This window comes from Oncorhynchus gorbuscha, linkage group LG12 (genome assembly GCF_021184085.1).
Source record: "Oncorhynchus gorbuscha isolate QuinsamMale2020 ecotype Even-year linkage group LG12, OgorEven_v1.0, whole genome shotgun sequence".
Lineage (NCBI taxonomy): Eukaryota > Metazoa > Chordata > Actinopteri > Salmoniformes > Salmonidae > Oncorhynchus > Oncorhynchus gorbuscha.
In genome coordinates this window covers 10,029,384-10,052,469 of record NC_060184.1, presented here as the reverse complement: position 1 = coordinate 10,052,469, position 23,086 = coordinate 10,029,384, and the positions used below count along the sequence as shown (strand labels likewise).

The following is a 23,086-nucleotide window of genomic DNA, read 5'->3' as shown; positions in this document are numbered from 1 at the left end:
TTTTAATGTGTCATTAACACAACCAGTCATGACGTGTATGTGTAAAACAATCACATAACAGAGATGCTCCTGTAGGCTACCCGCGCACCGTTTAATTTTAGTTTATTGAGAACACCTTTATTTAACCAGTTAGGCCAGTTGAGAACACCTTTGTTTAACCAGGTAGGCCAGTTGAGAACACCTTTGTTTAACCAGGTAGGCCAGTTGAGAACACCTTTGTTTAACCAGGTAGGCTAGTTGAGAACACCTTTATTTAACCAGGTAGGCCAGTTGAGAACACCTTTGTTTAACCAGGTAGGCCAGATGAGAACACCTTTGTTTAACCAGGTAGGCCAGTTGAGAACACCTTTGTTTAACCAGGTAGGCTAGTTGAGAACACCTTTATTTAACCAGGTAGGCCAGTTGAGAACACCTTTGTTTAACCAGGTAGGCCAGTTGAGAACACCTTTGTTTAACCAGGTAGGCCAGTTGAGAACACCTTTGTTTAACCAGGTAGGCCAGTTGAGAACACCTTTGTTTAACCAGGTAGGCCAGTTGAGAACACCTTTATTTAACCAGGTAGGCCAGTTGAGAACACCTTTGTTTAACCAGGTAGGCCAGTTGAGAACACCTTTGTTTAACCAGGTAGGCCAGTTGAGAACACCTTTGTTTAACCAGGTAGGCCAGTTGAGAACACCTTTATTTAACCAGGTAGGCCAGTTGAGAACACCTTTATTTAACCAGGTAGGCCAGTTGAGAACACCTTTGTTTAACCAGGTAGGCCAGTTGAGAACACCTTTGTTTAACCAGGTAGGCCAGTTGAGAACACCTTTGTTTAACCAGGTAGGCCAGTTGAGAACACCTTTGTTTAACCAGGTAGGCTAGTTGAGAACACCTTTATTTAACCAGGTAAGCCAGTTGAGAACACCTTTATTTAACCAGGTAGGCCAGTTGAGAACACCTTTATTTAACCAGGTAGGCCAGTTGAGAACAAGTTCTCATTTACAACTGCGACCTGGCCAAGATAAAGCAAAGCAGTGTGACACAAACAACAACACAGAGTTACACATAAACAAATGTACAGTCAAACATACAGTCAATAACACAATAGAAAAGAAAAGTAGAAAAATCTATGTACAGTTTGTGCAAATGTAGAAGAGTAGGGAGGTAAAGGCAATAAATAGGTGAAATAATGACAATGTAGCATTAATACCGGAGTGATACATGTGCAGATGATGATGTGCAAGTAGAGATACTGGGGACATTCGTTCACTAACAAAATCATTCCAGCATCCAAATCCCAATGCGGGTGTACTGTGTACTGTGTACTGTGTACTGTGTACTGTGTACTGTGTACTGTGTACTGTGCACTGTGTACTGTGCACTGTGCACTGTGCACTGTGTACTGTGTACTGTGTACTGTGTACTGTGCACTGTGTACTGTGTACTGTGTACTGTGTACTGTGTACTGTGCACTGTGTACTGTGTACTGTGTACTGTATACTGTGCACTGTGCACTGTGTACTGTGTACTGTGCACTGTGTACTGTGTACTGTGCACTGTGCACTGTGCACTGTGTACTGTGCACTGTGTACTGTGCACTGTGTACGGTGTACTGCGTGCTGTGCGCTGTGCACTGTGTACTGTGTACTATGCACTGTGTACTGTGCACTGTGCACTGTGTACTGTGCACTGTGCACTGTGTACTGCGTACTGTGCACTGCGTACTGTGTACTGCGTACTGTGCACTGTGTACTGCATACTGCGTACTGCGTACTGTGTACTGTGCACTGTGTACTGTGTACTGTGTACTGTGTACTGTGCACTGTGTACTGTGTACTGTATACTGTGCACTGTGCACTGTGTACTGTGTACTGTGCACTATGCACTGTGTACTGTGTACTGTGCACTGTGCACTGTGTACTGTGTACTGTGCACTGTGCACTGTGTACTGTGTACTGTGCACTGTGTACTGTGCACTGTGTACGGTGTACTGCGTACTGTGCGCTGTGTACTGTGTACTGTGTACTATGCACTGTGTACTGTGCACTGTGCACTGTGTACTGTGCACTGTGCACTGTGCACTGTGTACTGTGCACTGCGTACTGCGTACTGTGCACTGTGTACTGCGTACTGTGTACTGCGTACTGTGCACTGTGTACTGCATACTGCGTACTGCGTACTGTGTACTGTGCACTGTGTACTGCGTACTGTGTACTGTGCACCAGCATTGTGATGAATGGACAAAAGCAGCTGTTATAAAACACCTAGGTGTATTGGCATTTCATTCTACGATTGCCATTTGGCTCATCCTCTCCTGTCTAACACTTGTAGCCTGAATTGAAGCGTCCACTGTTGTCCACGCGCACCTCTTTCTCGTCTACTCATCTCCAGCCTTGTCTGTCTTCTCCTCAAACCACAATGCAATATGGAGCGTATACCACCCGGTTTCCAGTCAATTTGCTAATGTTTCATGTGGCTTTTTTTTCTTGCACTAATGTTAAGTAATGGTGTCGTAGCCTATAGTTCTTAGAGGATGTTGTATTAATTGTACTGGTATGGCGTATCCCCACTATTTATTTTGCCGGGACGCTGTACCAGATTGTACCGCCTTACTTTCACCCCTGAAAAAGACACAGACCTGATCCCTCTCCTCCCTTTCTGTGTCCCCAGGATAGTGAACTATGAAATGGGAAAAGGAACGTCCAAGGCCCGCTCCCTCTGGAGGCTGGAGCCCCTCAGGATTGGGTGAGCTCTCCCCCATCGCACCCACCTCCACTCTGACCCTAATCTCACTCCCACCTCACCCTCTCTCACTTATCCATTTCACAGAAACTGTCTGTCCTTCACTGCTGTCACTCACTTTCAGACACACTTCGGAATCCACTATCTAGAACCTTAAAGGTTTCTTTGGCTGTCCCCATAGGAAAACCCTTTGAAGAGCCACTTGTGGTTTGGTTTTGGTTGAGAACATAGACGCCCAATACACTTTCAGACACCCTCAAGTCAATGGCACTTTCCATGAACCACCTGGTTGTATATGACGTGTAATGCATTATGGAAATAATTATAATGTCTTCTACCTTTATTTCACCAATAGAATCTCTTGAGAGTCAAGTATTATCAGAATGGCGCTGCAATGTATAGCTGCCATTTTACGTTTTACTGGCTCCTGACCAATTTATTTTTGTTTTTGTTGCACTGATCTTCACTTTTTTTGTTCATAATGTTTCCTCCATCGTTTCCTATGATCGTAAAGAGCTTCTGGATATCAGAACATCGATTTGGAAGAAGGTTTCTACTTCCACGAGTCGGCAGTTCTGGACATACAGGCCCTAATCCCTGAGACTCGTAAAAGAAAGAGAGGCCGACATGCGGGCATGCTGACGAAACTACATCGCCTCTACCCTCTATTCTATTGGGAAACGTACAATCACTGGAGAATAAACTGGACGAGCTCCGTTCGAGACTATCCTATCAACGGGACCTGAAGAACTGTAATATCCTGTGCTTCTCGGAGTCGTGGCTAAACAAGGACATGGATAATATACATCTAGCTGGTTCTTCTATGCATAGACAGGATCGAATGGCAGCCACGAACGGAAGCCTTGTGTAAGCTCAAGGGGGAGGTGTGTGGCTTTGTTAACAACAGCTGGTACGCAATATTTAATATTAATTCAGTCTGGATCTTCTGCTCGCCTGAATTAGAATATCTCATGATAAGCTGTAGACCATACTATTTCCCAAGAGAGTCTATTTACCACCACTAACTGCACTCAACAAACTGTATAGGGCCATAAGCAAATGTTCCGGATGACTTTGTGATCACGCTCTCCGCAGCCAATGTGAGTAAGACCTTTAAACAGGTTAACATTCACAAGGCCGCAGGGTCAGACGGATTACCAAGACGTGTACTCAGAGCATGCGTTGACTCACCAACTCCAATTTGCATATCAGCCCCAACAGATCCACAGATAATGCAATCTTTATTGCACTCCACACGACCCTCTTCCACCTGGACAAGAGGAACACCTATGTGAGAATACTTGTCACTGACTACAGCTCAGTGTTCAACACCATAGTGCCCTCCAAGCTCATCAATAAGCTAAAGACCCTGGGACTGAACATCTCTCTCTGCAACTGGATGCTGGACTTTCTGATGTGCCGCCCCGCCACGCTGATCCTCAACACGGGGGCCCCTCAGGGGTGTGTGCTTAGTCCCCTCCTCTACTCCCAGTTCACCGACATCTGCGTGGCCACAGACGACTCCAACGCTGTCATTAAATTCGCTGACGACACGTGACAATGAGACAGCCTGTAGGGAGGAAGTCAGAGACCTGTCAGTGTGGTGCCAGGACAACAACCTCTCCCTCAATGTCAGTAAGACAAAGGGGCTGACCGTGAACTACAGGAAACGGAGGGCCGAGCACGTTGCCATTCACATTAACAGAGCTGTAGTGGAGCGGGTGAGAGCTTCGTGTTCACATCACTGACGAATGAACATGGTACAAACACACCAACACAATCGTGAAGACGGCACGACAATGCCTCCTCCCCCTCAGGAGGCTGAAAAGATTAGGCATGGGACCTCAGATCCTCAAAAAGTTCTACAGCTGCACCATTGAGAGCATCTTGAATGGCTTCATCCCTGCTTGGTACGACAACTGCTTGGCATCCAGAGGGTAGTACGTACGGCCCAGTACATCACCGGGGCCAAGCTTCCTGCCATCCAGGACCTCTATACCAGGCGGTGTCAGAGGAAGGCCCTAAACATTTTCTAAAACTCCAGTAACCCAAGTCATAGATTGCTCTCTTTGCTACCGCACGACAAGCGGTTCCGATGCATCATGTCTGGAACCAACAGGATCTTGCACAGCTTCTTCCACCAAGCCATACGACTGCAAAATAGTTCATTGGAATAGCTATTTTGTTAATTATTTAATGATCTGCATTGACTCTTTTTATACTACCTCTTTATACTCCTCACAGCAGCTACTGCTACTGTTAATGATCTATCCTGTTGCCTCGTCATTTTATCCCTACGTATATGTACATATCTACATCAATTACCTCGTACTCCTGCACATCGACTTGGTACTAGTACCCCGTGTATATAGACAAATGATCGTTACTTGTTGTGTATTTATTATTACTTGTATTATTATTATTATTATTATGATTATTATTATTACGTGTTATTATTTTCTAGTATTTCTATATTTTCTCTACATTGTTGGGAAGGGCCTGTAAGTAAGCATTTCTCTGTTAGTCTACACCTGTTGTTTACAAAGCATGTGACACATAACTTTTGTTTTGTTTTGGATTTGATTATAAGACATGCTATAAGCATTTTTAACAGCTTATTGATTGTTATTGGTTGATCCAATTATTTAATAATTTTGTAATGTAGTTTTACTATTGAAATGGCAGTCCAAAGTGTGATGGATGTCCTCTCTGTCACATTGTATAAATTATTGGAGACACGTAATTGTTTTTTTTAATACTCCACTAAAAATACAACTTGCCATGAAAGGCACGGGGATGAAACCCAGAACAAACATGTATAGAAAACACAGGGATGTAACCCAAACAAAAGAGCGAGGTTAAACCTCTAATAAATACACGGGACGAGACCAGTAATAACAAGACACAGGACGAGACCCATAATAACAAGACACGGGATGAGACCCAAAACAACAACACACGGGACGAGACCCGTAATAACAAGACACGGGACGAGACCCAAAACAACAACACACGGGATGAGACCCAAAACAACAACACACGGGACGAGACCCGTAATAACAAGACACGGGACGAGACCCAAAACAACAACACACGGGATGAGACCCAAAACAACAACACACGGGATGAGACCCAAAACAACAACACACGGGACGAGACCCAAAACAACAACACACGGGATGAGACCCAAAACAACAACACACGGGACGAGACCCATAATAACAACACACGGGATGAGACCTGTAATAACAAGACACGGGACGAGACCCGTAATAACAAGACACAGGACGAGACCCGAAATAAAAAGACACGGGACGAGACCCGTAATAACAAGACACGGGATGAGACCCGTAATAACAAGACACGGGATGAGACCCGTAGCAACAAGACACGGGACAAGACCCGTAATAACAAGACACGGGATGAGACCCGTAACAACAAGACACAGGACGAGACCCGTAATAACAAGACACGGGACGAGACCCGTAATAACAAGACACGGGATGAGACCCGTAATAACAAGACACGGGACGAGACCCGTAATAACAAGACACGGGTTGAGACCCGTAATAACAAGACACGGGACGAGACCCGTAATAACAAGACACGGGACGAGACCCGTAATAACAAGACACGGGACGAGACCCGTAATAACAAGACACGGGACGAGACCCGTAATAACAACACACAGGACGAGACCCGTAACAACAAGAAACGGGACGAGACCCGTAATAACAAGACACGGGACGAGACCCGTAATAACAACACACAGGACGAGACCCGTAACAACAAGAAACGGGACGAGACCCGTAATAACAAGACACGGGATGAGACCCGTAATAACAATAGACAGGACGAGATCCGTAATAACTAGTACACAAGACACGCAGCACAAAAGCCAAAACAACAAAGCCCAGGTACTCACAGTCCAACGAACATGGGAACAATAACCGACCAGACAATGGGGAACAGAGGGCACATATATACACATACTAATCAGGGGGAATGGGAACCAGGTGTGTGTAATGAGACAAGACAATGGTGAACAGAGGACACATATATACACATACTAATCAGGGGGAATGGGAACCAGGTGTGTGTAATGAGACAAGACAGTCCGGGGTTGATGGTAATGAAACAGTTCAGTGATGCCTAGAAGGCCGGTGACGTAGACCTCCAGAGCTGGTGCACGAATGAGCAGCAGTACCAGGGAGTAGGGGGTAGAGGAGGGGACTAAGCACACACCCCTGAGGGGCCCTGTGTTGAGGATCAGTGTGGCGTGGCGGCCCATCACAAAGTCCAGGATCCAGTTGCAGAGAGAGATGTTCAGTCCCAGGGTCCTGGACGGGCCAGTTGCAGCTGCCGAAGTTGTGGTGGCGTTGGACGGGCCAGTTGTGGTGGCGTTGGACAGGCCAGTTGTGGTGGCGTTGGACGGGCCAGTTGCAGCTGCCGAAGTTGTGGTGGCGTTGGACGGGCCAGTTGTGGTGGCGTTGGACGGGCCAGTTGTGGTGGCGTTGGACGGGCCAGTTGTGGTGGCGTTGGACGGGCCAGTTGTGGTGGCGTTGGACGGGCCAGTTGTGGTGGCGTTGGACGGGCCAGTTGTGGTGGCGTTGGACGGGCCAGTTGTGGTGGCGTTGGAGGGGCCAGTTGTGGTGGCGTTGGAGGGGCCAGTTGTGGTGGCGTTGGACGGGCCAGTTGCAGCTGCCGAAGTTGTGGTGGCATTGGACGGGCCAGTTGTGGTGGCGTTGGACGGGCCAGTTGTGGTGGCGTTGGACGGGCCAGTTGTGGTGGCGTTGGACGGGCCAGCTGCAGCTGCCAACGTTGTGATGGCGTTGGACAGGCCAGTTGTGGTGGCGTTGGACAGGCCAGTTGTGGTGGCGTTGGACGGGCCAGTTGTGGTGGCGTTGGACAGGCCAGTTGTGGTGGCGTTGGACGGGCCAGTTGTGGTGGCGTTGGACGGGCCAGTTGTGGTGGCGTTGGACGGGCCAGTTGTGGTGGCGTTGGACAGGCCAGTTGTGGTGGCGTTGGACGGGCCAGTTGCAGCTGCCGAAGTTGTGGTGGCGTTGGACGGGCCAGTTAAGGTGGCGTTGGACGGGCCAGTTGTGGTGGCGTTGGACGGGCCAGCTGCAGCTGCCAACATTGTGGTGGTGTTGGACAGGCCAGTTGTGGTGGCGTTGGACGGGCCAGTTGTGGTGGCGTTGGACGGGCCAGTTGTGGTGGCGTTGGACGGGCCAGTTGTGGTGGCGTTGGACAGGTCAGTTGTGGTGGCGTTGGACAGGCCAGTTGTGGTGGCGTTGGACGGGCCAGTTGTGGTGACGTTGGACGGGCCAGCTGCAGCTGCCAACGTTGTGGTGGCGTTGGACGGGCCAGCTGCAGCTGCCAACGTTGTGGTGGCGTTGGACGGGCCAGCTGCAGCTGCCAACGTTGTGGTGGCGTTGGACGGGCTAGTTGTGGTGACGTTGGACGGGCCAGCTGCAGCTGCCAACGTTGTGGTGGCGTTGGACGGGCCAGCTGCAGCTGCCAACGTTGTGGTGGCGTTGGACGGGCCAGCTGCAGCTGCCAACGTTGTGGTGGCGTTGGACGGGCCAGCTGCAGCTGCCAGCGTTGTGGTGGCGTTGGACGGGCCAGTTGTGGTGGCGTTGGACGGGCCATTCCCGCTGTCTCCATTTAGTGTTGGTTATTCTGTCACATTGTATAAATTATTGGAGACAGCCGTTCCATGGATTCTGACCGTCAACTAGTCATAAAACCCTTGACTAGGTGAATCAGGTCAGCTAGTTCAGGGTCTATAACGACAATTTAAAGATATGGATGTCACCGAGGAGGTGTGAAAACCAGTGTACTAAGAGATTTTGAAACAGTGGAAGTGCTTCATCGTAGAAGGATGCTGAAATGCCTGAGGCTGTATGCTGTATGTCTCCTCTCCGCAAAATACATCTGAATGAAACACACTCAATGTCTCTAACAAAAAGACACATTTTCACGTTAAGATAAGTTTCACATTTTCACACGTTAAGATAAGATAGCACTTTATTAATCCCCCAAAGGCGACATTTGGTGGCATCAGCCAATACATACAACACCAATAAATACCCAATAAATCTCACCAAAAGACAACAAAAAAACACACAAAAGTACATCATCAATGTTTATTAAAAACTAAGTTAACACGGTGGTTCCCCTATTTTTCATTGGAAATGGGTTATAGCGATTATTGTAGCATTTAGATTGACATCTTTCTGGGTTCCTCCCCTCTTTGTGATTGGTCAGCTGGAGCGGCAGCCACATTCGCTATGGGCAGGCGTTCCGTCTGCGTCACCTGTCTACCGGTCACTACCTGGCGCTGACCGAAGAGCAGGGTCTTGTCCTTCAGGAGAGAGAGAAGTCCGATACCAAGTCCACCGCTTTCTGCTTCAGGGCTACCAAGGTTTGTCTGAATATTTGGACGCTATAGATACTATATACATGTATATACTGTATATATATTATGAATATACTATACTAGTATATTGTATATATAATATGTATATAATATACTAGTATACTGAATATATATATTATATTCATACTATATATTCAGTATACTAGTATATTATATACATACTATATATTCAGTATACTAGTATATTATATACATACTATATATTCAGTATACTAGTATATTATATACATACTATATATTCAGTATACTATTCATACATTATCTTGCCTTGTACATTTTTTTTTACATTTCCTCACATGAAGGTGTATTGGAGAATTGATGTTTATAGAAATGTCTGAGAAAGGTAAAAGCACACTAAGACCCACCTGTATTTTAAAGAGTACGTTCTGTACAATTTGACTTGTTAAAGGTCATTCTTGTAACCCTACACTACTACCAGCAGTTACTTCCTAGCCCAGAACTCAAGTCACACCATTAATAATACACAATACAACCAAGTCACACCGTCAATACAATACAACCAAGTCACACCATCAATACAACACAACCTAGTCACACCGTCAATACAATACAACCAAGTCACACCGTCAATACAATACAACCAAGTCACACTGTCAATACAATACATCCAAGTCACACTGTCAATACAATACAACCAAGTCACACCGTCAATACAATACAACCAAGTCACACTGTCAATACAACACAACCAAGTCACACCGTCAATACAATACAACCAAGTCACACCGTCAATACAATACAACCTAGTCACACTGTCAGTACAACACAACCTAGTCACACTGTCAACACAACACAACCAAGTCACACTGTCAACACAACACAATCAAGTCACACCGTCAATACAGCAGAACCAAGTCACACCGTCAATACAGCAGAACCAAGTCACACCGTCAATACAGCAGAACCAAGTCACACCGTCAATACAGAAGAACCAAGTCACACCGTCAATACAGCAGAACCAAGTCACACCGTCAATACAGCAGAACCAAGTCACACCGTCAATACAGCAGAACCAAGTCACACCGTCAATACAATACAACCTAGTCACACCGTCAATACAGCAGAACCAAGTCACACCGTCAATACAATACAACCTAGTCACACCGTCAATACAGCAGAACCAAGTCACACCGTCAATACAGCAGAACCAAGTCACACCGTCAATACAATACAACCTAGTCACACCGTCAATACAGCAGAACCAAGTCACACCGTCAATACAATACAACCAAGTCACACCGTCAATACAACACAACCTAGTCACACTGTCAGTACAACACAACACAACCAAGTCACACCGTCAATACAATACAACCAAGTCACACCGTCAATACAATACAACCAAGTCACACCGTCAATACAATACAACCAAGTCACACCGTCAATACAATACAACCAAGTCACACCGTCAATACAACACAACCTAGTCACACTGTCAGTACAACACAACACAACCAAGTCACACCGTCAATACAATACAACCAAGTCACACCGTCAACACAACACAACAATACAACCAAGTCAAGTCACACCGTCAATACAATACAACCAAGTCACACCGTCAATACAACACAACCTAGTCACACTGTCAGTACAACACAACACAACCAAGTCACACCGTCAATACAACACAATCAAGTCACACCGTCAACACAACACAATCAAGTCACACCGTCAATACAATACAACCAAGTCACACCGTCAATACAATACAAACCAAGTACACAGAACCAAGTCACATACAACACAATCAAGTCACACCGTCAACACAACACAATCAAGTCACACCGTCAATACAATACAACCAAGTCACACCGTCAATACAATACAACCAAGTCACACCGTCAATACAGCAGAACCAAGTCACACCGTCAATACAATACAACCAAGTCACACCGTCAATACAATACAACCAAGTCACACTGTCAATACAATACAACCAAGTCACACCGCCAAAGTGTATACGGAACTCATGGAATTAGAATTCATTCTAGTTCTATAGCAGAACCTTCATTGCATTCTAGGACCACAGTACATGGCCAGGAACGATATGAAGAAGCAAACAGAAGGAGACTGTCTGTCTGTCTGAGGGATCCAGAGACATATTGCTTTCTGCTCCATGTTGCTAGATTATGATTTACTGCCAAATTTCTAATAGCCGTCTCCTTCTGCAATAGTTCTAATAGAAATACTCTTCCGTGAGACATATCTGTAATTAATGAGGTCCGTGCTGGCCATAACACACAACCATACACATACACACACACACGCATGCACGCACACAAACACACACACATACAGGCATACACCTGCATACACACTTTCTCTCCCTCTCTCTCTCTCTCTCTCTCTCTCTCTCTCTCTACCTCTCTCTCTCTACCTCTACCTCTATCTCTCTCTCTCTCTCTCTCTCTCTCTCTCTCTCTCTCTCTCTCTCTCTCTCTCTCTCTCTCTCTCTCTCTCTCTACATCTCTCTCTCTCTCTCTCTCTCTCTCTCTCTCTCTCTCTCTCTCTCTCTCTCTCTCTCTCTCTCTCTCTCTCTCTCTCTCTCTCTCTCTCTCTCTCTCTCTCTCTCTCTCTCTCTCTCTCTCTCTCTCTCTCTCTCTCTCTCTCTCTCTCACTCACACACACACACACACACACAGACACACAGACAATGTAATATATTGACCTTCTCCCAGCCAGACTGATAAACTCGTAATAATATAGTTGTCATGTTTGTCGGAGCTAATAGGAACTGTTATGGCTGTTTCAATTAGGTCTGAAGGGACATTTATCAAGATGCCTCAATGGTTTATGATTCTTATAATTCTAGAGACATATCTATTTTCTTCTGTTATTCATATACTCCTTTCTGTCTCTCTCTGTTTCTCTCTGTCTCTCTGTATCTCTCTCTCTCTCTCTCTAATATTCTCAATATTGTCTGTCCACCTTTCAGTCTCTAGCTCTCCCTTAATTTTTCTCTTCCCCATGCCTCTTCTATTTAACTATTCTGTGTTGATATCCAGAACACTTCTTACTGTGTGATCTATAATCTGTTTCCCTCTATACCAGCTGGTCTTTAATCTGTTTCCCTCTATACCAGCTGGTCTTTAATCTGTTTCCCTCCATACCAGCTGGTCTATAATCTGTTTCCCTCTATACCAGCTGGTCTTTAATCTGTTTCCCTCTATACCAGCTGGCCTATAGCTACTCTCTGCTGTACTTAGCAGCCTGAAGCTATCTCTGATGAGGCCTGAATGGGTTCTGTGTGTGTGTGTGTGTGTGTGTGTGTGTGTGTGTGTGTGTGTGTGTGTGTGTGTGTGTGTGTGTGTGTGTGTGTGTGTGTGTGTGTGTGTGTGTGTGTGTGTGTGTGTGTGTGTGTGTGTGTGTGTGTGCCTGCGTCTGCTTGTGTGTGTGTGTGTGTGTCTTTCTCCCACAGGAAAAGATTGAGTCTGGTACGAAGAACCGGGACATTGAAGGCATGGGAGTAGCAGAGATCAAGTACGGAGACTCAGCCTGCTTCGTCATGCACGTGGCTACAGGGCTGTGGTTGTCCTACCAGACGCCTGACGCTAAAGCCTCCCGTATAGGACCCCTCAAGAGACGGGTGAGTGATTACACTGGTTCACTGTTCTAATGGTCCTGTGTAGCTCAGTAGGTAGAGCATGGCGCTTGTAACGCCATGGTAGTGGGTTCGATCCCCGGGACCACCCATACGTAGAATGTATGCACACATGACTGTAAGTCGCTTTGGATAAAAGCGTCTGCTAAATGGCATATATTATATTATTATTATTATATTAAAATGTTGTCCTTTTACATCATTATAAACGTGTCCCTGTCATGTAGCTACTCTATAATGACTTTGGCAAGGAGAAGGAGTGTGTCTGGCCAATGAAATCACTGTAAGTAGTGGGTCAGTGTAGATATTGGGTAGACCCAGGGCCTCTCTCAGCAGGAGGATAACCAGGAAGTTGTCACCATAATCAGATTATCATATTAGTGAGTATTCATGACTTTATACTACTGTAAGTAGTGGGATAATCTAGCGTGGATATTGGATATTGGGACAGACTGTAGAGGAAACCAGAGTCCCCATAATGAGAGGACTTTATACAGAGGATTAGACGTTAGTGTCATAGCTTCCCACTGTGAGTCACAGCTTACCAGCTGACGTGTTGTCAAGGCCACCTGGCGTGTTGTCAAGGCCACCTGGCCCGTGAGCAGAACAGAGGTTTGTTTTCTCTGGATGCCTTCCCAGGATGCATTGCATTCCATCCAGCGGAGAGAGAGGGAGAGGGAGAGGGAGAGAGAGAGAGGTAGAAAGATAGGTACTAGAGGTTGACCGATTATGATTTTTCAACGCCAATACCGATACCGATTATTGGAGGGCACACATACCCGATGCCGATTAATCTGCCGATTTTTAGAAATGTATATATATATATACACACTTTTGTAATAATGACAATTGCAACAATACTGAATGAACAATTAACATTTTTATTTTAACTTAATATAATACATATGGTCTTTTGGATGGGTGTTCTTAAGGTGATTCCACGGGTTGGTGGTATTGTTTGATTTAGCCGTTGCTGACCCCATGCTTACATCTTTATCACAAATAAGACACCTTGCTTTCCCTGGTGCCAATTCCATGTAATAGTCCCACACTGGTGCTCTGCTTTTCTCTGCCATCTGTAAAACACACACACACACACACACACACACACACACACACACACACACACACACACACACACACACACACACACACACACACACACACACACACACACACACACACACACACACACACACACACACACACACACACACACACACACACACACACACACACACACACACAGCTCTGAAGTGACAATGATACTGAAGAGTCTGCTTAGGAGACAAATACTCTCAACTGTTTGAAAAAAAATAGAGTTTAAGTTACCTGTGATGAATGTTGAAAACAAAAACTGCAGGAAATCCTATTTTAATAATGGACATGGTAAGAATTGACGACCAAAGTGCGAGTCATAATTCCCATGACACCTAGCAACATCTGACAAGCGGTTCCTTCATTCATTTATTCCATGGGATATTTTTAGATTCACTTAAAATAAGGTCTGTGTTTCGTGTAGGCTTACACCAGCTGGCCAATTTTATAACTGTGTAGATATTTTGACAAACGTTACCTTAACCTAGTGAGATTTACACGGGTATCAAAACGCAGAGGCGGTTTAAGCACGAAACACAGACCTTATCTGAAGTAGATCAAGACATTCTCTATGGAAGACATGAACAGAGGTGGTTTAAACACGAAACACAGACCTTATCTGAAGTAGATCAAGACATTTTCTATTGAAGACATGAACAGAGGTGGTTTAAACACGAAACACAGATCTTATCTGAAGTAGATCAAGACATTCTCTATGGAAGACATGAACGGTAAAATAACGAAGGAACCCCTTTCAAGTTCAGCCGCAAGTTATTACAGGAATTATAACGCGTCGACTATTTCTCTCTAAACCATATACCTTTGACTATTACGAGCCTGCTGCTGCCTACCACCCCTCAGTCAGACTGCTCTATCAAATATCAAATCATAGACTTAACTATAATAAACACACAGAAATACGAGCCTTAGGTCAAATCCGGAAACTATCACCTCCGAAAACAAAACGTTTATTCCGTTCCGTATTTTATCTAATGGATGGCATCCATGAGTCTAAATATTCCTGTTACGTTGCATAACCTTTAATTACGTCAAATTCAGGCAAATTAGTTCGCAAAGAGCCAGGCGGCCCGAGCTGTTGCATATACCCTGACTCTGTGTGCAATGAACGTAATAGACGTGACACAATTTCACTTGGTTAATATTGCCTGCTAACCTGGATTTCTTTTAGCCAAATATGCAGATTTAAAAATATGTATTGTGTATTGATTTTAAGAAAGGCATTGATGTTCATGGTTAAGTACACATTGGAGCAACGACAGTCGTTGATGAATTGTTTTTTATAAGATAAGTTTAATGCTAGCTAGCAACATACCGTGGCTTACTGCATTCGCGTAACAGGCAGTCTCCTCGTGGAGTGCAATGTATTCAGGTGGTTAGAGCGTTGGACTAGTTAACTGTAAGGTTGCAAGATTGGATCCCCCGAGCTGGGAAGGTAAAAATCTATCGTTCTGCCCCTGAACAGGCAGTTAACCCACCGTTCCTAGGCCGTCATTGAAAATGAGAATGTGTTCTTAACTGACTTGCCTAGTGAAATAAAAAAAGGTGAAAAAAAATCTAAGAAAAATCGGCAAATCAGCAAAATTGGCACCCAAAAATACCTATTTCCGATTGTTATGAAAACTTGAAATCGTCCCTAATTAATCGACCATTCCGATTAATCGGTCAACGGAGGGAGGGAGAGAGGGTATAGTCTAGTCTACAGATAGGAGATGAGGGAGAGAGAGAGAGAGAGAACGGTGACGAAGAGAAAGGGAGAAAGATTGGAATAGTGAGGGAAAGAGGAAGAAGGGAGAGAGAAAGAGGGGGGGAGGGAAGGAGTACTGAGAGAGATGGAGGAGCCAGGAGTTGATCCCCACTCTCTCAGAAAAGCTAACTGTCACTAACTGTCACCATCCTTCTCTCATTATCACTTCTAAATGAGTTCCTCATGTGTCCTGACCTATCCTGGGGGGAGGGAGAACTCACAGCCCAGGCAGCTACTCTTACACCTTGCTTGATTGGGTGTGATATCATACTTTACATCGGCTAATGCCAGAGGTGATACTGATACTAGTGACAATAAATGACAAGGGACACATTTTAGATTCTCTGTCAACGTGCACCTGCTACCCTGTAGTTAAATGGAATGCTGTATTTATTGTTTATCAGATGTAATTGAATGTAATTGAATGCTGTATTCATTGTTTATCAGATGTAATTGAATGTAATTGAATGATGTATTTATTTTTTATCAGATGTAATTGAATGTAATTGAATGCTGTATTAATTGTTTATCAGATGTAATTGAATGCTGTATTTATTGTTTATCAGTGTAACAGCGTTCTTCGTTTGTAGAAAGAGAGTCGGACCGAAATGCAGCGTGGTGGTTACTCATGTCTTTAATGAATGAATCTCGATACAAAAAATAACTTAGAAATACAAAAACAACAAACGGAACGTGAAACCTAATTACAGCCTATCTGGTGAAACTACACAGAGACAGGAACAGTCACCCACGAAATACACAGAGAAACCCCGGCTACCTAAATCCGGTTCCCAATCAGAGACAACGAGAATCGCCTGACTCTGATTGAAAACCGCCTCAGGCAGCCAAGCCTGTACAACACCCCTGCTCAGCTGCAATCCCAAATACTACAAACCCCAATACGAAATACAACAACTTAAACCCATGTCACACCCTGGCCTGACCAAATAATTAACGAAAACACAAAATACTAAGACCAAGGCGTGACAGAACCCCCCCCTAAGGTGCGGACTCCCGGACGCACCTCAAAACCATAGGGAGGGTCCAGGTGGGCGTCTGTCCATGGTGGCGGTTCCGGCTCGGGACGTGGACCCCACTCCTTTAATGTCCTAGTTCCTCCCCTTCGCGTCCTGGGATAATCCACCCTCGCCGCCGACCATGGCCTAAATGTTCTCACCCAGAAACCCACTGAACTGAGGAGCAGCTCGTGACTAAGGGACAGCTCGGGACTGAGGGGCAGCTCGGGACTGAGGCAGCTCGGGACTGAGGGGAAGTTCGGGACTGAGGGGCAGCTCGGGACTGAGGGGCAGCTCGGGACTGAGGGGCAGCTCGGGACTGAGGGGCAGCTCGGGACTGAGGGGCAGCCCGGAACTGAGGGCCAGCCCGGAACTGAGGGGAAGCCCAGTACTGAGAGAAAGCCCAGTACTGAGAGGAAGCCCAGTACTGAGAGGAAGCCCAGTACTGAGATGAAGCTCAGGTAGGTAGTAGGCTCCGGTAGATCCTGGCTGGCTGACGGATCTGGAAGATTCAGGTTGACTGGCAGATCTAGAAGAATCTGGTTGACTGGCAGATCTAGAAGAATCTGGTTGACTGGCGGATCTAGCTGCTCTATGCAGACTGGCAGATCTGGAAGAGACTGGTTGACTGGCAGATCTGGAAGAATCTGGTTGACTGGCAGATCTAGAAGATCATGGATAACTGGCGGATCTAGCTGCTCTATGTAGGCTGACAGCTCTTTGCAGACTGACAGCTCTGACTGCTCCATGCAGGCTGACAGCACCCTGCAGACTGGCAGCTCCTTGCAGACTGACAGCTCCTTGCAGACTGGCAGCTCTTTGCAGACTGGCAGCTCTGGCTGCTTTATGCAGACTGGCAGCTCTGGCTGCTTCATACAGACTGACAGCTCTGACTGCTCCATGCAGGCTGACAGCACCCTGCAGACTGGCAGCTCCTTGCAGACTGACAGCTCCTTGCAGACTGACAGCTCCTTGCAGACTGACAGCTCTGGCTGCTTCATGCAGACTGACATCTCTGACTGCTCCATGCAGGCTGACAGCACCCTGCAGACTGGCAGCTCCTTGCAGACTGACAGCTCCTTGCAGACTGACAGCTCCTTGCAGACTGGCAGCTCCTTGCAGACTGACAGCTCCTTGCAGACTGGCAGCTCTTTGCAGACTGACAGCTCTGGCTGCTTCATGCAGACTGACAGCTCGGGTTGCTTCATGCAGACTGACAGCACCTTGCAGACTGACAGCTCCCTGCAGACTGGCAGCTCAGGCTGCTCCGAACAGGCAGGAGGCTCCGGCAGCGCTGTAGAGGAGGAAGGCTCTGATAGCGTTGAACAGGCGGGAGACTCCGACAGCGCAGGAGGGAAGGAAGGCTCTGATAGCGCTGAACAGACAGGAGACTCCAGTAACGCAGGAGGGAAGGAAGGCTCTGGCTGTGCTGAACAGGCGAGGCGCACTGACGGCCTTGTGCGTGGTGCTGGAACTGGTGCTACAGGATCGAGGACACGCACAGGAAGCCTGGTGCGGGGAGCTGCTATCGGAGGACTGGTGTGTGAAGGTGGCACAGGATGGACTGGACCGTGAAGGTGTACTGGAGAGCCTGAGCGCAGGACTGGCACAGGACGTGCAAGGCTACGTAGTTACACAGGAGGCCTGGTGCGTGAGGCTGGCACATTTTTCACCAGCCGACTAACACGCACCTCAGGACGAGTATGGAGCGCTGACCCAGGTGCCATTAAATCCCCGACACGCTCCGTCGGACGAATATCGTACCTATAGCACCATGCTAGCTACTCCCTCATTACTCTCTCCTCCACTTTCCCCATTAACTCCTTCACAGTCTCTGCTTCGCTCACCTCTAACACCGGCTCTGGTTCTGGTCTCCTCCTTGGCTCCTCACGATAAACAAGGAGAGTTGGCTCTGGATAGACCGGACCGTGCAGGCGCACTGGAGCTCTTGAGCACCGAGCCTGCCCAACCTTACCTGGCTCGATGCCCACTCTAGCCCGGCCAACACGAAGGGCTGGTATGTGCCGCACCGGGCTATGCACCCGCACTGGAAACACTGTGCGCTCCATAGCATAAAACGGTGCCTGCCCGGTCTCTCTAGCCCCCCGGTAAGCACAGGGAGTTTGCGCAGGTCTCCTACCTGGCATAGCCATACTCCATTTAAGCCCCCCCCCCCCCCAATAATTTTGTTGGGGTGCTTTTCGGGCTTCCTTGCCAACCGTGTTCCCTCGTATCGTCGGCTCCTATCTCCGGCTGCCTCTGCTCTCCTTAGTGCCTCCACCTGTTCCCATGGGAGGCGATCTCTTCCGGCCAGTATCTCCTCCCAATTGTAACAACCTTTACCATCCAACACGTCTTCCCATGTCCATTCTCCGAATAATTCATCCTCCTTTTGCTGCTCCAGCTGTCGCTGCCTGTAACCACGCCACTCGGTCTGTGTGTGGTGGGTGATTCTGTAACAGCGTTCTTCGTTTGTAGAAAGAGAGTCGGACCGGTGGTTACTCATGACTTTAATGGAAAAAGTGACACATGAAATAACTATACAAAATACAAAACAACAAACGGAACGTGAAACCTAATTACAGCCTATCTGGTGAAACTACACAGAGACAGGAACAATCACCCACGAAATACACAGAGAAACCCTGGCTACCTAAATACGGTTCCCAATCAGAGACAACGAGAATCACCTCAGGCAGCCAAGCCTATACAACATTTACATTTACATTTAAACCGCAATCCCAAATACTACAAACCCCAATACGAAATACAACAACATAAACCCATGTCACACCCTGGCCTGACCAAATAATTAACGAAAACACAAAATACTAAGACCAAGGCGTGACAATCAGATGTAATTGAATGCTGTATTCATTGTTTATCAGATGTAATTGAATGTAATTGAATTATGTATTTATTGTTCATCAGAGGTAATTGAATGATATATTTATTGTTTATCAGATGTAATTGAATGTAATTGAATGCTGTATTTATTGTTTATCAGATGTAATTGAATGATGTATTTATTGTTTATCAGATGTAATTGAATGATATATTAATTGTTTATCAGATGTAATTGAATGTAATTGAATTATGTATTTATTGTTTATCAGATGTAACTGAATGTAATTGAATGCTGTGTTTATTGTTTATCAGATGTAATTGAATGTAATTGAATGCTGTATTCATTGTTTATCAGATGTAATTGAATGTAATTGAATGCTGTATTTATTGTTTATCAGATGTAATTGTCCACATCCAGGGGTTGGCAGAGGCAGGGTTGATTCATTTCTGGAGGCTTGGCAGTGTACAGGATGTCTCTGTTTTGTTGTACTGTGTATACTGCTTAAACCCAGAATTGTGTATGTTAGGATAATGTCTGAGTTGTGTATGTTAGGGTAATGTCTGAGTTGTGTATGCTAGGGTAATGTCTGAGTTGTGTATGTTAGGATAATGTCTGAGTTGTGTATGTTATGATAATGTCTGAGTTGTGTATGTTAGGATAATGTCTGAGTTGTGTATGTTAGGGTAATGTCTGAGTTGTGTATGTTAGGATCATGTCTGAGTTGTGTATGTTGTGGTAATGTCTGAGTTTTGTATGTTAGGGTAATGTCTGAGTTGTGTATGTTAGGGTAATGTTTGAGTTGTGTATGTTAGGGTAATGTCTGAGTTGTGTATGTTAGGGTAATGTTTGAGTTGTGTATGTTAGGATAATGTCTGAGTTGTGTATGTTAGGGTAATGTCTGAGTTGTGTATGTTGTGGTGATGTCTGAGTTGTGTATGTTAGGGTAATGTCTGAGTTGTGTTTGTTAGGGTAATGTCTGAGTTGTGTATGTTAGGGTAATGTCTGAGTTGTGTATGTTAGGGTAATGTCTGAGTTTTGTATGTTAGGGTAATGTCTGAGTTGTGTATGTTAGGGTAATGTCTGAGTTGTGTATGTTAGGGTAATGTCTGAGTTGTGTATGTTAGGGTAATGTCTGAGTTGTGTATGTTAGGGTAATGTATGAGTTGTGTATGTTAGGGTAATGTCTGAGTTGTGTATGTTGTGGTGATGTCTGAGTTGTGTATGTTAGGGTAATGTCTGAGTTGTGTTTGTTAGGGTAATGTCTGAGTTGTGTATGTTAGGGTAATGTCTGAGTTGTGTATGTTAGGGTAATGTCTGAGTTTTGTATGTTAGGATAATGTCTGAGTTGTGTATGTTAGGGTAATGTCTGAGTTGTGTATGTTAGGGTAATGTCTGAGTTGTGTATGTTAGGGTAATGTATGAGTTGTGTATGTTAGGGTAATGTCTGAGTTGTGTATGTTAGGATCATGTCTGAGTTGTGTATGTTAGGGTAATGTCTGAGTTGTGTATGTTAGGGTAATGTATGAGTTGTGTATGTTAGGGTAATGTCTGAGTTGTGTATGTTAGGATCATGTCTGAGTTGTGTATGTTAGGGTAATGTCTGAGTTGTGTATGTTAGGATAATGTCTGAGTTGTGTTTGTTAGGGTAATGTCTGAGTTGTGTATGTTAGGATAATGTCTGAGTTGTGTATGTTAGGATCATGTCTGAGTTGTGTATGTTGTGGTAATGTCTGAGTTTTGTATGTTAGGATAATGTCTGAGTTGTGTATGTTAGGGTAATGTCTTAGTTGTGTATGTTGTGGTAACGTCTGAGTTGTGTATGTTAGGGTAATGTCTGAGTTTTGTATGTTAGGATAATGTCTGAGTTTTGTATGTTATGATAATGTCTGAGTTGTGTATGTTAGGATAATGTCTGAGTTGTGTATGTTAGGGTAATGTCTGAGTTGTGTATGTTAGGATCATGTCTGAGTTGTGTATGTTGTGGTAATGTCTGAGTTTTGTATGTTAGGGTAATGTCTGAGTTGTGTATGTTAGGGTAATGTTTGAGTTGTGTATGTTAGGGTAATGTCTGAGTTGTGTATGTTAGGGTAATGTTTGAGTTGTGTATGTTAGGATAATGTCTGAGTTGTGTATGTTAGGGTAATGTCTGAGTTGTGTATGTTGTGGTGATGTCTGAGTTGTGTATGTTAGGGTAATGTCTGAGTTGTGTTTGTTAGGGTAATGTCTGAGTTGTGTATGTTAGGGTAATGTCTGAGTTGTGTATGTTAGGGTAATGTCTGAGTTTTGTATGTTAGGGTAATGTCTGAGTTGTGTATGTTAGGGTAATGTCTGAGTTGTGTATGTTAGGGTAATGTCTGAGTTGTGTATGTTAGGGTAATGTCTGAGTTGTGTATGTTAGGGTAATGTATGAGTTGTGTATGTTAGGGTAATGTCTGAGTTGTGTATGTTGTGGTGATGTCTGAGTTGTGTATGTTAGGGTAATGTCTGAGTTGTGTTTGTTAGGGTAATGTCTGAGTTGTGTATGTTAGGGTAATGTCTGAGTTGTGTATGTTAGGGTAATGTCTGAGTTTTGTATGTTAGGATAATGTCTGAGTTGTGTATGTTAGGGTAATGTCTGAGTTGTGTATGGTAGGGTAATGTCTGAGTTGTGTATGTTAGGGTAATGTATGAGTTGTGTATGTTAGGGTAATGTCTGAGTTGTGTATGTTAGGATCATGTCTGAGTTGTGTATGTTAGGGTAATGTCTGAGTTGTGTATGTTAGGATAATGTCTGAGTTGTGTTTGTTAGGGTAATGTCTGAGTTGTGTATGTTAGGATAATGTCTGAGTTGTGTATGTTAGGATCATGTCTGAGTTGTGTATGTTGTGGTAATGTCTGAGTTTTGTATGTTAGGATAATGTCTGAGTTGTGTATGTTAGGGTAATGTCTTAGTTGTGTATGTTGTGGTAACGTCTGAGTTGTGTATGTTAGGGTAATGTCTGAGTTTTGTATGTTAGGATAATGTCTGAGTTTTGTATGTTAGGGTAATGTCTGAGTTGTGTATGTTAGGGTAATGTCTGAGTTTTGTATGTTAGGATAATGTCTGAGTTGTGTATGTTGTGGTAATGTATGAGTTGTGTTTGTCTCTGCTCCAGGCATGTCTGCATGCTGAGGGTCACATGGACGACGGTCTGACCCTTCAGCGTTGTCAACACGAGGAGGCACGGGCTGTACGCATCATCAGGAACACCACAGTCCTCTTCAGCCACTTCATCAAGTACGTAGGGCTCACCTGTATGTCTAGAGGGCTCACCTGTATGTCTAGAGGGCTCACCTGTATGTCTATAGGGCTCACCTGTATGTCTATAGGGCTCACCTGTATGTCTATAGGGCTCACCTGTATGTCTATAGGGCTCACCTGTATGTCTATAGGGCTCACCTGTATGTCTATAGGGCTCATCTGTAATGTCTAGAGGGCTCACCTGTATGTCTATAGGGCTCACCTGTATGTCTAGAGGGCTCACCTGTATGTCTATAGGGCTCACCTGTATGTCTATAGGGCTCACCTGTATGTCTAGAGGGCTCACCT

The 23,086-nt window shown here is 45.2% G+C and overlaps 1 protein-coding gene across 1 annotated transcript in view; it reads left to right on the top strand.

Annotated features, from left to right (window-relative positions):
* ryr3 (ryanodine receptor 3) overlaps positions 1 to 23,086 on the top strand; it is a 248,048-nt gene that overhangs the window by 60,711 nt on the left and 164,251 nt on the right. The window contains 4 exon segments of the mRNA XM_046293110.1: positions 2,653 to 2,727; positions 8,995 to 9,151; positions 12,609 to 12,776; positions 22,653 to 22,774. Of these exon segments, the coding sequence (XP_046149066.1) occupies positions 2,653 to 2,727; positions 8,995 to 9,151; positions 12,609 to 12,776; positions 22,653 to 22,774 (522 nt within the window).